General features: G+C 46.1%; 1 protein-coding gene across 2 annotated transcripts in view; it reads left to right on the forward strand.

Moving 5' to 3' along the window:
- Positions 1 to 15,030, forward strand: part of LOC119166806 (homeobox protein Meis1) — a 388,227-nt gene that overhangs the window by 122,306 nt on the left and 250,891 nt on the right. For both annotated transcript variants that reach the window (XM_037418168.2, XM_037418169.2), the window contains exon 7: positions 3,916 to 4,035. In XM_037418168.2, the coding sequence (XP_037274065.1) occupies positions 3,916 to 4,035 (120 nt within the window). The remainder of the gene's footprint in view (positions 1 to 3,915; positions 4,036 to 15,030) is intronic.

Here is a 15,030-nt window from a genome sequence, read left to right on the forward strand (position 1 = left end):
ATCGCCCAAAGCGATGAAAAGAACACAGAAATCGCAAAGATGAGAAACGGCTTTTGCCGTTTTGTTCTTATACTTCGCCTTCATCCCCTGTTCCCGCTTCCTGCTTGCACCCCCTACACACTTTACCCTCTCCCTCTTTCATAACGCTCTGCCTTGATGTACAATTGGTGCATGTTTTAATGGAAATATATTTCTTTCTCCCCTCACCTCCTCCTGTGGCGAGGTCTCCGTCGATTACATTTTTTTCTTTTGCGCGGCGTTTTGCTTTCTCTTCTTTTTTTTTTTTGAGTGTTCCCGTGATCTAGAGATATATATACCACAAAGCCTGCGTGGTTCTCGGAACTCCCGATGCCTCTCTGGGCGAAGCAACCCGGAGCTTGTGTGTAACATTTATGAGTGCATTGAACCGCCAAGGCGTTGCTGGTTCGGTGGATACATGACATTCTTCCCGGTTGACGGGAGGCTGACGGTTCGACTCCCGACTTCTACGTGTTAACTGCGGAGCACTTGAGAGACCCGGGCTGTTGTGTGCTGTCATCGTCAATATTTCCGTAACATGCACAGAAAGTTGTGCAGTAATAGTAGTGGTAGTATTAGTAGTAGTAATAGTAGTAGTAGAATCAACGCATAATCGCGCTGTTACCTGCAGAAAAAAAATGCTGTTTACTGTACTTGATACACGAATTTAGACGCTCATTGCACTATTCAGATGTACACGCCCACCCACTGTTGTACACGCACACATTGGCGCGCATGCTACAATGCTAGAGCTGTTTCAATGATTACCTTCGCATACAATACGGATAAATTTCTATGCGATATTATACAGTGTATACAATTATTCTGGTATGCACTTGGAGCGCTGGTATTCACAAAAATTTCGTTCACAATTGAAAATGCTTATCGTTGAGCGATCGCATGCATCGTACACATAGGTGCCATTTGACGATTACGTGTGGTGTTTTGTGCTCCACACACTAATTCACATAAATGTGAATACCTGTCGCTGCATAAGCGCAGGTGGCTGCAGTTCACTTCTGAACTGCGTTGTTACGAAGCGTAGCAATAACATCCTTAAAAGCCGTCTTGCCTTTACAGTCGTGTGTGTCTGAAAGGGTGGCATTTCGGAGAAAAGAACGTTTACAATATCGGACAACTCGAACCGATTCCTCGCGAAACAAGCGCACCGTATCGCGCGCATGCTCCCACCTGGCTCGCCTTTCGGCGTCATTCTTCGCTATAGCGAAATCTAATTTAACGCTGCACTTTGCAATCTCGTGTGTACGCCCCGCGGCGAAACATGTTTTTTGGAAAGACAGTTCGCGCGGGTGTCTCCGTATACGAAACAGGCCTGGCTGCCCGAATCCATTAAATTTAGCCTCTTTTATGCCAGGCAATTACGGTCGGCCCGTATAGGCGCAGAACAAAACAGCGAAAGAAAAAAAATGGCGACGGGTTTCGCCGGTGAGCGCTTGAAACGAAACTGTAATGTTGCCCCAGCGGCCTTAGCGGCGCTTTGTTTGGAGGTACGGGTAATTCAATTTTTATTGTTTTCATGTACAGCACCCCCCTCCCCCCGCCGCCCGATTTCATTCTGGGTTGAAATCAACTCCGATGACATCGCAGAAAATGAGTTTGGACGTTGTCCGCGCTGTGCGTTGTCTTTCAAGTACCCCCCCCCCCCTTTCCCATGTGGGAGCCCTCTCTTCCACTGTGCGGGGGAGAGAGAGGTCTGCTTTATCAACTCGCTGTGTGCATTTGAAAGGAAAACGCCATGCTATCCATTTAGACACTGTATAGTGGTGTGGGTCCACGTGACGTCACGATAATGTATGGCCGCTGCCACAGTATAGTCTCTAATGCACGCGCAGTGGCTTGGATGTATACGTGTACCTGTTACGTATTCAATTACCGTGTCACTTTTTTTGGGGGGGGGGGGGGCGCGTGTTATTGTGCTTTCGGTTGTTTTAGTTTAGTACAGGGACATGATGATTATAGATTCCATCAGCTCTCCCATTTCACAACAGTTGTAACAGGGGGGGTATAGTTTCACGTTTTACAATATTGGATATCTGTCGCAATAACTTTATTTATTTATGCATGTATTTATTTATTAATATATTTGCTCTATAGATGCCTCGCGCGCTCTTGAAATTACGGCACCGTAGTTGTGCATTTACACATGACTGTGCGACCTGGCGACAGTGTACGACCGCTTTTAGTTTTTTTTTCTTTTAAAAAACGAAAGACCCAATGAATCTCCACATGTTGCATTTTAAATTACCGCATCGCTATCTTTTCATATTGAGCGCTTCCCTGTTTACTTTTAATTTAAGGACGTCAGTTATGGATTGAATTACCACTCGCATTTCGAAACTTTCGCGGGGCATTTAGTTTCATGGTCGGCAAAATGATATAAACTTTCCAATAGTTAGAATATATTTTTTTTCAATTTTCTTGCTCTGTAAACGCACTTTGTGCAGTCGAAAAGAAGGCTCCGTGGAATCCATTTACGCGCATTACAGAGGCGTGGCTTCACATGACGTCACGACATTATGTGGCCGCTGTATGGAGTATAGTCTGCAGTGTATACACGGAGCACTGAATCGACGTACTCCTGTGGCGTATATTCAATTACAGTATCGTTTTATTTTGTTATTGGAAGATTTCTGTTTCCGTTTAGCGTATACGTGAGTGAGTTATATATTGCATTAGCTCTTCTATTTCGAGACCCCCATAGGAGGATAGTTTGCGTTTCACAAAAGGGCGTACCTTTTAATAAGTTTTTCTATTTTTATTATGCCCTTCAAAGGCACACGGGTAACTCTCCGCTTACCAAGTCTCACGCTCCGGCATATGACGAATATAAATTGTATTTTTTTCCTCTCTTCTGCTCACCAAGTGTATTTTGAACGAGATCACATGTGTTGCCATGTCGTTTGGTCTGTTTGAAAAGGGAAAATTTGCAGGTGGGCCTTAAATCACTCATATAAGGGGTTCAATTAAAATTTGGAGCCAGCCGGAAATTGAAAAGGACTCGTTAATTTTATTATTTTGTTTTACTTATTCACTCTAGGAATTAAGCTCTGAATTGAAGGGGCGTACGTGTGTGTGTGTACAGGAGTTGTGTGAAATTGATTCCTGGCGGAAACGCTGTAGCAAAACAGTCGCGAGACTTTTGTTACCCCGCGACTGTCTGACGCTGTAAGTTTGTGTGTCGAGAAGTCGGCTAAGAACGTAAAGATCGTTCAAGAAGTTCATCGCGAGATCGAACACTTTCGCCCGGGTTGTTCTTAACATTTACCTTAAGAGATTGTTTAATGTAACTCACTTAAAAAGTGGGTCAGGGAACAAACGTGTGTTAAGGGCATAGTAGTCGAAATCTAGAAAAAAAGAAAAACGAGCGTGGACTAACTACAAGGCCTGTAGTGTGAAGGCAAGTAACAGCTGGTCATTAATATTAAAGGAATTTATTCCAAGAGAAGGCAAGCACGTGTTAGGAAGGATGATGGGTGGGCAGATGATATTGAGAAGTTTGCCGTAGTATAACGTGGCAGCATCAAACACAGGACCGGGTTGGTTCGTGAAGTCTGAGAGGCCTAGTCTAGCAGTGGGTGTGGTCGGGCAGACCGTGATGACGATGATGATTGATTGCGAACTTTTTTTTTTCACAAAAACGATTTACCCCGAGGCGAAGCCACAGCGATAACGCTGACGATGGTGACGACTGTAATTGGGGATGTTGATAGCTGCGTTTTTCGTACCTTCCCTAAAGCTCTTTCGTTTGTTTAGGTACAGGGTTACAATTGCAGCCTATTTTTCAAAATATCTTTTGAAACGACTTTTAACTTTTTTAAACGAGTGCGTGTGTATATAGCCTGCTTGACCGAACCCGTTCTTCACGTTGTTGTCCAGGGATACGGCATGGAAGACATCGAACCTGGCCCAGGAGACGACAGCGTCGTCGACGGTCACAGCCCGTTTCGACGAGCTGTCGGTGGTGGTGCGTGGCAGTTCCCCAAGTTCAGCAATTCGGTCAGTCTTCTTGTCTCCGTTCTTTTTTTCTCCCATGTAGTGATACATGAACGTTGTATTAGACAGTAGGTGTGTCGCACTAAGGTATGCCGCCATGCGTACCTTTCACGCTTCAGCCGCTCTCACAATCATTGTCTCATCCTCTTCACGAGCAGGCAGGCACAGAGAGATAGAGAGAGAGAGAGATAGATAGAGACAGACAGACAAACAGACAGACAGACAGACAGACAGACAGACAGACAGACAGACACAGACAGACACAGACAGACAGACACAGACAGATAGATAGATAGATAGATAGATAGATAGATAGATAGATAGATAGATAGGTAGATAGATAGATAGGTAGATAGATAGATAGGTAGATAGACAGATAGGTAGATAAGATAGATAGGTAGATAGATAGATAGGTAGATAGGTAGGTAGGTAGATAGATAGGTAGATAGATAGATAGGTAGATAGATAGATAGATAGATAGATAGATAGATAGATAGATAGATAGATAGATAGATAGATAGATAGATAGATAGATAGATAGATAGATAGATAGATAGTCTTCACTTTTACGCTGTCTACCTCTACGCGGTCCCGTGCGGTCTTTCGCAAGCCTCGCTGTTTCATTCACACCCCTTTAGAAGCTGCACACATGCGTAGCACTATACTGCTTTATACGACGTCTTGTTTAATACAATCGCGCAAAAACCCTTCGCCACACCTTCACCGATGGGGCACGCGCTTGGTTTCTGATATTTTCTAGGCCTTCGTTTCGTTCCAGCTTATTTACACGTGCATACGTATGTACCACTACTCCACGGGAGGTCCTGCTTATGTACCACCACAAATCACAAATGTGTATAGTACAGTGCTTGCAGAATCGAAAGATCTTGACACCCACTGTGCCCGTGTATACACCACCATTGTCCCATCCTCGAATCCCTGGGAATTTAGTCGCCGCGGCTACAGAGGTGGTTCATTGTGTCGAAGACCCGTGAAAACAACAACAATTATGATAATAACAAGAACACCAACAAAAATAATAATTGTAACAATGTATGGCTGCTACGGGCTACTAGCGCGAGTACTTCGCACCGTGCTGCGGCGCGGGGTTCAGTGTTAAGGCTATAGTATAGACGGGCGTCGGGGAAGCCTTTCCCGGTTGCGGACGCGCGAAGTTACAGAACAAGGGGGGTTCGTTAGTCGCTAATTACTTCCAACCTGCCACCTTGTTCGCCCCTTACCGAAAAAGAAAAACACTCTTAACAAGCTCCACTTAGCAACGCCTTGCAGGCAGCGTTTGTAATAGTTTCGCCTTCGCAAGAGCGCGTTTACTTGCGAGCGAGTGATTGTTTTGGTTAAGCGCTTCCCCGTCCCACTTGAGCCGCCATAAAAATACGCCGGCCATCCGAACGCTTTCTGTGCTTGCCCGCAAAGCACGAACTCGGAACGGACTTACGGTGCTGCCCTCTCTCAACAAACATAGTCACTCCCGCGCATTGCGGACGCATCGCTGCTGGTGTTCTTCTTTTTTATTTTTTTTTATTTTTTTGCGGCAGCTAATCGTATCACGCGTATGGTTCTTGTTTTCGGTTGACTCGTTCTCGGCGTAGATTGTTTCTTGCCTCATTAGGTGATTTAATTCTTTTTATCTAGATGTCGCTACGACGTATTATCATCTGTTGCAATAGCAACTTCGTTAAATCCGATAGTTGGTATGAGTGTGTGGTTCAGAACGTAAACATGGTGCACAAGTCGAAAATGTAGGATTAGGTGGAGGCTTGCGGATATCAAAAAATACCCTGGAACCCCGCCTTCGTAGATCTTTCATTTCAAGCTATGACGGTAGTATTTAGTTGCTTCGTTGTATATGTAGTTAGCTATTTGTAATTATGGTGTTAACCAGTCCATACGCTGGGCTTTGTTAACTATTAGGATGCCCAATAAGACATACAGCTCGAGTCTGTTCGCACTTGGCCCTTTTCCGTTGGTTATTTTCGTCTCCATTTCGTTCGTTCTTTCTTTCTTCGTTCATTCATTCTTTCTTCATATGCATTTGCCTCACGCTGGTGTGCAGCGGCTTCGCTTGACGCCACTTCCTTTTGAGTGAGTGAAAGAGCGAGTGAGTGACAGGCATCTGATGGCGTAAACAAAAGCGTTTTGCTTATCCGCATCCCCCCTTTTTCATTTGCGCACTTCTTCTTGCCGCAACGTCAAAGCAGCGTGCCAGGTATTGTTTAGGAGGGGAGGGAAGGGGTGTATACGTAATGAAAGCAGCACTCCCGGTTGCGTCGAGGTGGTGAAGCAGGTGTGAGAGGTGAGGGTATGGGGGGAAGATGTGGCGGGAGGTGGTGGAATTCACTTTGCGACAATCAACGCGCATCCACCTAAACTTGCACAAGAATCTGAGCCGCGTGACAACTAAAGCACCCCCCCCCCGTCCCCCAACAGCATTCTGGCGCGCGTGTTCAACCGAAAACAATGCTCGAAGCTCGCCCCCTACCGCTCCCCCCAACCCCTACGACTTCATGTATACACCGTGCTTCCACGGGTTTGACAACGACAGCACACCTTTTGTTCCTTTCGTTAATGGAATTAGCCTCCGCAAGAGTAGTCGCTGACAGGTTTAGTTTCCAAAGGGGTTTGTTAGCAGCGCCTTGTTGACGCCTCTGTGTCGTCGCCTTTTCGCCCGCGATAACTTGCATATTTTTTTGTTCGCACTCGCGTTAATTAAACTGGGAGGCAAGAATCAATTTTGGATGTCTGAGCTCGGATGGTTGGATGTCTGAGCTTTATTTACCCTCACAGGGGTATATGGTGGCACGTAAGAAGCCCTTGCCTGAAAAGTGCCATCTTAGAGATTCACGCGCCCAGGTTTATATGAACTTTGAAAGCGCCAAAAGTAGTTCACTACCCGCATGAAACTTCATCATCATCATCAGCTTAATTACGGCCACTGCAGGACAAAGACCTTTCCCATGATCCGCCAGTCAACTTGGTCTTGAACTTTGCTGCTGCCACCTTGTACGCCCAAACTTCTTAAGCTCATCCGCCCACCTTACTATCTGCCTTCCCCTCACCCGCGGAACTTCTCTGGGAATCGAGTCAGTTACCCTTACAGCGGTTATTCTGCCGACGCGATAGGAGCCCGTCCCATTTCCATTGCTTATTACTGATTTCAACTATGATATCCTCAATCCCGGTTTGTCCCCCGAATCACTCTCTTCTTGTCTCTTGATGTTACACCTATCACTTTCCTTTCCATCACTCGCTGCGTCGTCCTCAATTTAAGCTGAACCTTCTTTGTAAGCCTCCTGGTTTCGGCTCCGTAGGCAAGTACCCGCAAGATAAAGCTTAGTTATATACCTTTCTCTAAGAATAGTGGCAATCTACCAGTCATGATTTGAGTATGTTTGCCGAATGTGCTCCACCCCATTCTTATTCTTCTAGTCGAACCGATCTCGTATGAAACATATATGGGGAAAAAGAAACTGAATTCAAGGAATATGTGGTGCTAATGGCTTACTTTATAGGCCCTGGGATAGTTTGAAGTCCTGCGCTTACTACAACTGCACTTCAGGGAAACCGGACGCAGTGCACAGCATGGGAAACAGAGATTCTCTTGGTGATCGCACGCTTGCCGAGGTGGTGGCGCCCTCTATGGCATGGCACGAGCATGCGCGAGGTGTTTCTGAAGCGTTTTTTTAAAGACGAGAGTCTTTCTTGGGTACCTTCGACGCAAACATTTTGGTCTGTCTGTCTATCTATATGTCTGTTTGCCCGTTCTTAACGATACCCTAAAAGGCACCAGATGATGCCCCAAATGACCGACCCCATCCGCAGCGCCCACCAGTATTGCTCAAGATTCAGCGTTCATACTTGTGTGATTGTCAAAAAGCAATTATTGCACTTATCTGAGGCACCGTAACAACGCGTCAATATTCTGTATGTGTGTCTTTTACTAGAAAAGGCATACATAAGTAATTCTAAGGACCGCATCGTTTATCACGCTGCGCTGACCATGCAACGCTTGCACGAAAACGGCAAGTGTTTCCAACGCTTTGCTAAGACGACACGGTGGTTGCACCTATACACGTCGCCTTGCATTCTACACCTTGTCACCTCCGAGACGGGCGCGCGCGCGTCGTTTTCCAAGATAACTGCCAGATGGCGCTCATGTCTCAGGTGTGACGTGTCTCGATGCGCTCGCCTCCGCTGCACGCTCGAGGCACTCTGACGCAGCGCCTCCAGAATACCATTCAGCGATTTTCTTGCGCAGAACATCAAATAAACGTTTTTTTCACTCTCTCCGGACGCAAGAGTATCGTCTTTCGACGACATTTGCAGTGTAACATGCAGATACGGCGCCAATCTTTTTTTAATTTTTGCTGTATCTTTGCGATAGGTTATTAGTTATTTTCAGTGTATAATATTTAAACCTCGTTGATCTTGCACTTCGACGCGAGATAGTGGAAGGACGACAACGCGGGCGTCTGGAGTGGTACTCAAAACAGCAAGGTCACCATCCCCTTTTCGGTGACACGGCAGATGATCATCGAGCTCATTCCATACATTTCGTGGCATAGTCCTATCAATTGTTTGCCCCGTGGCACTGATTCGTTCTTTGAGCTGTGCTGCCAGCTGGAATTAATGAACAGTACAAGCTCGCTTAGCTTGTGGTTGTTTTCATATATCTTTCATGCGCGTACCTATACTGCTTCTGAAAGTGTAGCCCTTTCAGAACAAATGAATCATCTTACAGTAGCCTTGTAGGAGCTCTCGTTTACATCCCTACACTGCATGGCGTCAGTCCAATACAGGATGCTGCTATAGCACCTTCGTTTCGTGTGCTCTTTCCCGGGATCCACTTTCGTCCTCGACTTCGACTCTCTATCACGGATAGTAAATTAGTAAATACAGAAGGGTGGGGGGGGGGGAAGCCTTCGTAAACCCTCCTCCCGGATTCCTTCTGTCTCCATGCCTCCTCGGGCGACACCTAGCACTCACACTCCGACTCCCCCCCACTCACGCACGGCTCCCCCCTTATGCCCCCCCCCCCCCATCCCACACGCTTCTTGTTTCACCCTAGTGACTTCCTGACTTGCAGGACGCAAGTTCGTGCGTGCGTAGTGTAGGAGTCCTTCGAGGGGAGGGGGGGGGGGGGCGTCGGCAGGAAATAGCACCCTCACGGTGTGACACCGGAAGCGCAGAAACTGCTAGAACTACTTCCGGTCCTCTGCGACGGCACTCTTTTTATGACGTTTTTCTTTCGACTACATTGTTTTTTTATGTCTTTTTCCTCGCGATTTTGGCCGTGTGGCTTCATCTTTTTTTTTTTTTTCCGAGCGATTCGCGAGGTGAAAGGTGACCTACTGGCCTATTTATCTCTTCTCCTTCGCTACCGTTACCTCCTCACTCTCTTGCAGCCTCTCTCTGTCATGTTATCCTTCTCTCTCCTGTCGTCTTGCTTCAGATGGCGTCGAAAACGCGTCTGTAATTAGTCTGTAACGCTTAGCCTGTGCTACATTTGTTTAAAGATTTTAATATCTGCAGCTGCAGCCTACGCTATATTAGCAATGCTGCTAATAAGCTCTGATACCATGGAAGGGAGGAGGGTGGAAGTGCATATGCTGTGCAATTTACTGATAAAAAAAAAAAAACAAGTCTGAGTTCTTGAAATCATTTCATCTATCTATCTATCTATCTATCTATCTATCTATCTATCTATCTATCTATCTATCTATCTATCTATCTATCTATCTATCTATCTATCTATCTATCTATCTATCTATCTATCTATCTATCTATCTATCTATCTATCTATCTATCTATCTGTCTGTCTGTCTGTCTGTCTGTCTGTCTGTCTGTCTGTCTGTCTGTCTGTCTGTCTTATGCTTAAGCCGAATCACTGCAGTCTACCAATTGACTTTCTCACTAGCAAACATATTCGATTGACGGGTGGTGATGATCGCTGTGTAGTTCGCTGACATTTCGAACTAACCTGCCGCAGACTTTGTCCTTTCCGCGAGTGATGATTTTGAGTGATGCCTCGGACGAAAGGGCACCACCCAGCGGGAAGCTCGTGTCACTCGGTGACTTGCGTATAAACTCATTAAAAGCGAAGACAGAGTTTTTTTTTTTTTTTGACCGTAGGGGACGAGCAACGGGTTGTAAATGATAAGGTCTGCAGATAACCTTTTATTGTTTGGACGCCTTCCCCTGCAAAAGCGAAACTTTTCTTTTAGACGGTTTGACAAGTTGTAAGAAGAAAGTTTTTTTAACCCATTGGCTAACCTGATAGTGACCAAACATCAGAGTTGGAGAAGATACTGTCGAACCAAAAAAAGAAAGGTTAACTTTCTTTGTGAGCTACACGTGTTCGATAACTGAAAACGAGGTCTCACAGCTGAAAGACTTCCGCATAATCCACACACTCACACTAAAAAACACACACAACTAAATCAAAACTATAGACAATAGCGAGGTATAAGACTTTACCCTGAAGTCTCAAGAACGAGCTTATGTTTGAAAAACCACGAATTCTGACAAGCGCCTCGCTCACATCTAGAAGCGATTGTTCTCGCATGTGAGGCGCTGTATACCATTTAATAACAACACAAGACTGGACCTCACAACAGTTCGAAAAACTTCTCTTCAGCTTTTGTGAGGGTGAAAGTTTGAAGAAGAAACGTTTTGACGTCACACGGCGATACATGTCGTGATTCTGAGCTTGTGGAGGAACGTTGAAGATTTAGTGGCAGAGCACTGTAGATGTCTTATTTTGTTACATTTCTGTACCAGCATATGAAACGATCATTGGCCAACTGTTGAAAACGCAAGCTTAAAGTGTTACGAATACCTGCGAGGACCATTGAATTGTTCTTTCAAGCCGTTTTGTCCTAATCTATTCAGAGCGAAATCGGGCATGTTCCATGGTATTTTTCCCAATATGTAGGCACTGGATCGCACATCAGCGCCCCGCCGCTCGTCGAAGTCAACGTTTATCCTTCATTCAATAAATAGGAATAATAATGACGAAATAAGAATTAGTAAACATTCCCAAACCTTACCCAATTACGCAACATTCGTGCGATACCCCCACCACTTTGCGAAGCATTTACTCCTGTTAGTCTCGTGGTAATATACGGGCGTCTTTTTTTTTAATTAGCGGTCATCTGCAGCAAGCAGTAAATTAATAATGCACAATAAATTAAACCTTCGAATGTGTATAATGGGAAGTTCCGCAAACCGACCTACAACTTTCCCATCGTAAATTTTGGCCCATCGTCGCTGCCTCGAAAGTTGGTTACTTATTATTGCCTAATTAAGAATTTAAGTAGGACACAACGAATACTATCAGCTACTCCTAGCGATAATCAGCAACGCGCATTCGGTCGGGTCGTCATAATGTGTGCCGGCACATTTTTAACCCCTGACTAAAGATATAGGTGGAACACCCTGTATTTGTACGATACATATACGCACTATTGAGTGTACTCTCTTCAACGTAGCCCCGCCGCGGTGGTCTATAGTGGCTAAGGTACTCGGCTGCTGACCCGGAGGTCGCGGGTTCGCATCCCGGCTGCGGCGGCTGCATTTCCGATGGAGGCGGAAATGTTGTAGGCCCGTGTGCTCAGATTTGGGTGCACGTTAAAGAAGCCCAAGTGGTCGAAATTTCCGGAGCCCTCCACTACGGCGTATCTCATAATCAAATGGTGGTTTTGGGACGTTCAACCCCACATATCAATCAATCAATCAATCAATCAATCAATCAATCTCTTCAACGTAAAAACCTCGTGAACATCGGCCTCTTTAAAGCCCGGTAGCAGCGTCCTTTAGGCGTTGCGTGTAGATTATGGAGTCAATATGTTTTGTCTTCAGTCGACTGACGGTGAAGAAGTGAAGAGGCGAGCAATAAGCGAGTGAAAGCGGGGACGCTCGCGGCGATCAGTTTTGTACCATTGAAAGGCGGATATAAATCTCTCACACGAGCGCATAAAAACGTCACCGATGGCGGATTCATATAACGCGCGGGCACCAATATGTGTATATGAATCTCCTAACGAGCCCGCGCTGAGGATTGTGCCTCGAAGTGTCCGGCATGCAACGGTGTGCTTGCTACAAAAAATGCTTAATATTTACGGCCTTTTATTATTACGCTATTATAATAGCTCACGAGAAAGGCGCCTCGTACAAACGGAGAGCAGCTTTTAGCGTGGCCGAGACTAACGCGTGCGCGCAAAGCAATATAACTTCTCGCTGCTTGAACGCGGAAAGTTTTATGGGTATCACGAACTGGGCGCGCCTGTAAAGAGACGACCAGCGCGCGCGTCTAAAAGCGCGCTTGAGATGCCTCGTGCGTTTGCGACTTGGTCGTTTATTAAATGTGGATTCTGTCTCTATCGCAGCAAGATGGCAAGTTGGGCCAGTTGGGTTACGTTCATAGTTGAAAATTTTGTTGAAGCGCACTAAAAAAAAAAAAAACGGACGGACAGAAGAGGTTGACAAGGACAGCGCTTGCAAGCTCTGTCCTTGTCAGCCTCTTCTGTCCGTCTGTTTTAGTGCGCTTCAACAAAATTTTCAATTCTGTCTCTGTGTTTTAGCTTTAGTTTCGATGCACGCCTAAGTGAAATAGAAGGAGGTGGGAAAACGGTCCGCCGCTCGGTTACCTCGCTTCTCAACCGTCAAGGTGCGTAAATCGTAATTAGACCACTTCTAGACTTCCTGTGGACGTCTTTGGGTGGTCTTCCTAAAGCCATAATTATCTTTATCCTTTTATTCTATTTGGCGGCAGAAATCACGGAAAACGTGCGTTAGCTGGTTAATTCGGGTACTCTGTAGTGTGTTATATCTTGGTTTGTACGCAAGCCAGAATCGCCCATTTGTAGACTTAGCCCACTTCTAGACGTCCTGTGGACGTCTTTGAGTGGTCTTCCCGTAGCCATAGTTATCTTGATCCTTTTATTCCGCTTGGTGGCAGGAATCACGGAAAACGGGCGTTAGCTGGCTCATTCATTCGGCTACTCTGCAGTGTGGTATATCTCGGTTTGTACGCAAGCCAGAATCGCCCATTTGTAGACTTCCTGTAGCTGTTTTTACATAATCTTCTTATAGGCAATGCGTTTTTATTCATCTGCGCAATTTGTGGCAGGTTTCGCGAAAAACTTGCGGAAACTTTTCCTATCGCGCTCGCTTCAGTGTGTGTATGTATCTTGACCTTGGCTAGCAAGCATGATGCAAACCACAATAGTCTTTTTTTAGAGGTCTTGATGTACATGTCATATAACCGTTTATTTTTTTTTCTCTTAATCTTTCTATAGGGGTGTAACGAGGTGAGTGCGCGAGCTTTTTTTAGTGTGAATACACTTTATAAGCGACCCCAAACCATCCACCGCCGTCGGCGGCGTCCGCAGTCTTCTCTCTATCTTTAAAAGAAAGAGGACTTGGCGGGCCGCAGCGCGACGCTCTACCGAATAAGCCACGGACGCGACGCTGATATCGGTGTCAGTAACGCGCCTTATACCCCCTCCCCCTTCGCTCGCTCCTCCGCTCTCCTCGCTCGCTGCAGCTGCGCGCGCACCCCTCTCTCTCGCGCGCCCGCCTTCTCTCTCAGTCTCCCGTCGAGAGCGGGCCATGAGGGGGAGTAAAGTTAAAATCGTTGGCATTCGCCAGTGAGTTAACGTAAACTCCCCCGTGTGATCAAATTCCCAGGAACCATTACACCATAAAGGCACCATAGTGTGATTAATAAATATAATAGTGCAAATTAATAAATACCCCCCATAGCATCATCCCCTGTATTCGCACTTAACCATGTCCACCCTCGGGGAAATGCTTGGGAGTTCTTTCATTGTGGTTCGCTATAGCGTATGTTAATGCTTGTCCTGGCTTGCATGCAAATCGCTAAAGTCGTCTCGTAGCCGTCCCGATAGAGACGTATTATGGCCGTAATTTCACCTCTGCATATTTTTTAACAGTAGTGGCACGAGACGCGCGCGCGAGCTTTTTCATTCGCGTTCGTTAGTTTGTGTCGGCCGTCCTGGCTCGGCATGCGTGCGGTCGTATATCATTACCGCCCGGCGAAACGGCGGGTGCTTTCGGGCGCTTGCTGCCCGCAGCAGCGTACGACAATTAAAGTCAGTTTCCTCCTTTCGTTTTCGCCACGCTCCTTTGATTGCTTCCGCTCATCAAAAAGCGACGGCTGCTCGCCTGGCAGTTAAGTTTACCGCGGCCACCGTGATCCTGCCCCCCCTTCCCTTTCTTCCTCCGGCCTGGCTATAGTCGCTTCCGATTACGCAGTAAGCGCTGGCCTTTTGACTGCTTGCATGCTGTTGGGTTAAACCTTCAATAAGACTGTGCTGAGAAGTGGTATTGACTCATTGTTTTAAAGCACAAAAAATGGTAACCAAAGGAATCCGAGGTAAGAGTAGGTCACAGTGCACAGGTTGTGCCTTAGACTGTACTGTGGTTTTACCAATAGTGCCAATCACGATAAAGTTACACCTTGTTGCGATTGTTTAAAGATGTCTCGAGGAAATCTTCCGGAGATCGCAAACTATGCCCTGCGCTGACCTGGCTTACCGTATTCACTCGGATGCCACCAACGTTGAACCTTATGGCACCGGCGTTGAGTTATGGTGGTTCATCATCATCATCATCATCATCATCATCATCAGCTTGACTAAGTCCACTGCAGGACAAAGGCCTCTCCCATGTTCCGCCAATTAACCCGGTCCTGCACTTGCTGCTGCCAGTTATGGTGGTTAAGTACGGCTTAACGAGTACGAACAGTCACAAATAACATGAAAGAGAAAATCTAATTTCTGCTGAGACTACGTTAACTCGTGATACGCGGAGTGGTCTGAAAAGACGCACGTTTCCGCTTAAACGTTCGGTGTTATGAACAGTTTGGTGGTTTGTCCTAGCGCTTGGCGTCTATGGCCTTTGAAGGTAATTCCAGCGTTCTACTTCGTACTGTCCATGACTGTACATATACTCACA

The sequence above is a fragment of the Rhipicephalus microplus genome, chromosome 6 (genome assembly GCF_043290135.1).
Source record: "Rhipicephalus microplus isolate Deutch F79 chromosome 6, USDA_Rmic, whole genome shotgun sequence".
Classification (NCBI taxonomy): Eukaryota; Metazoa; Arthropoda; class Arachnida; order Ixodida; family Ixodidae; genus Rhipicephalus; species Rhipicephalus microplus.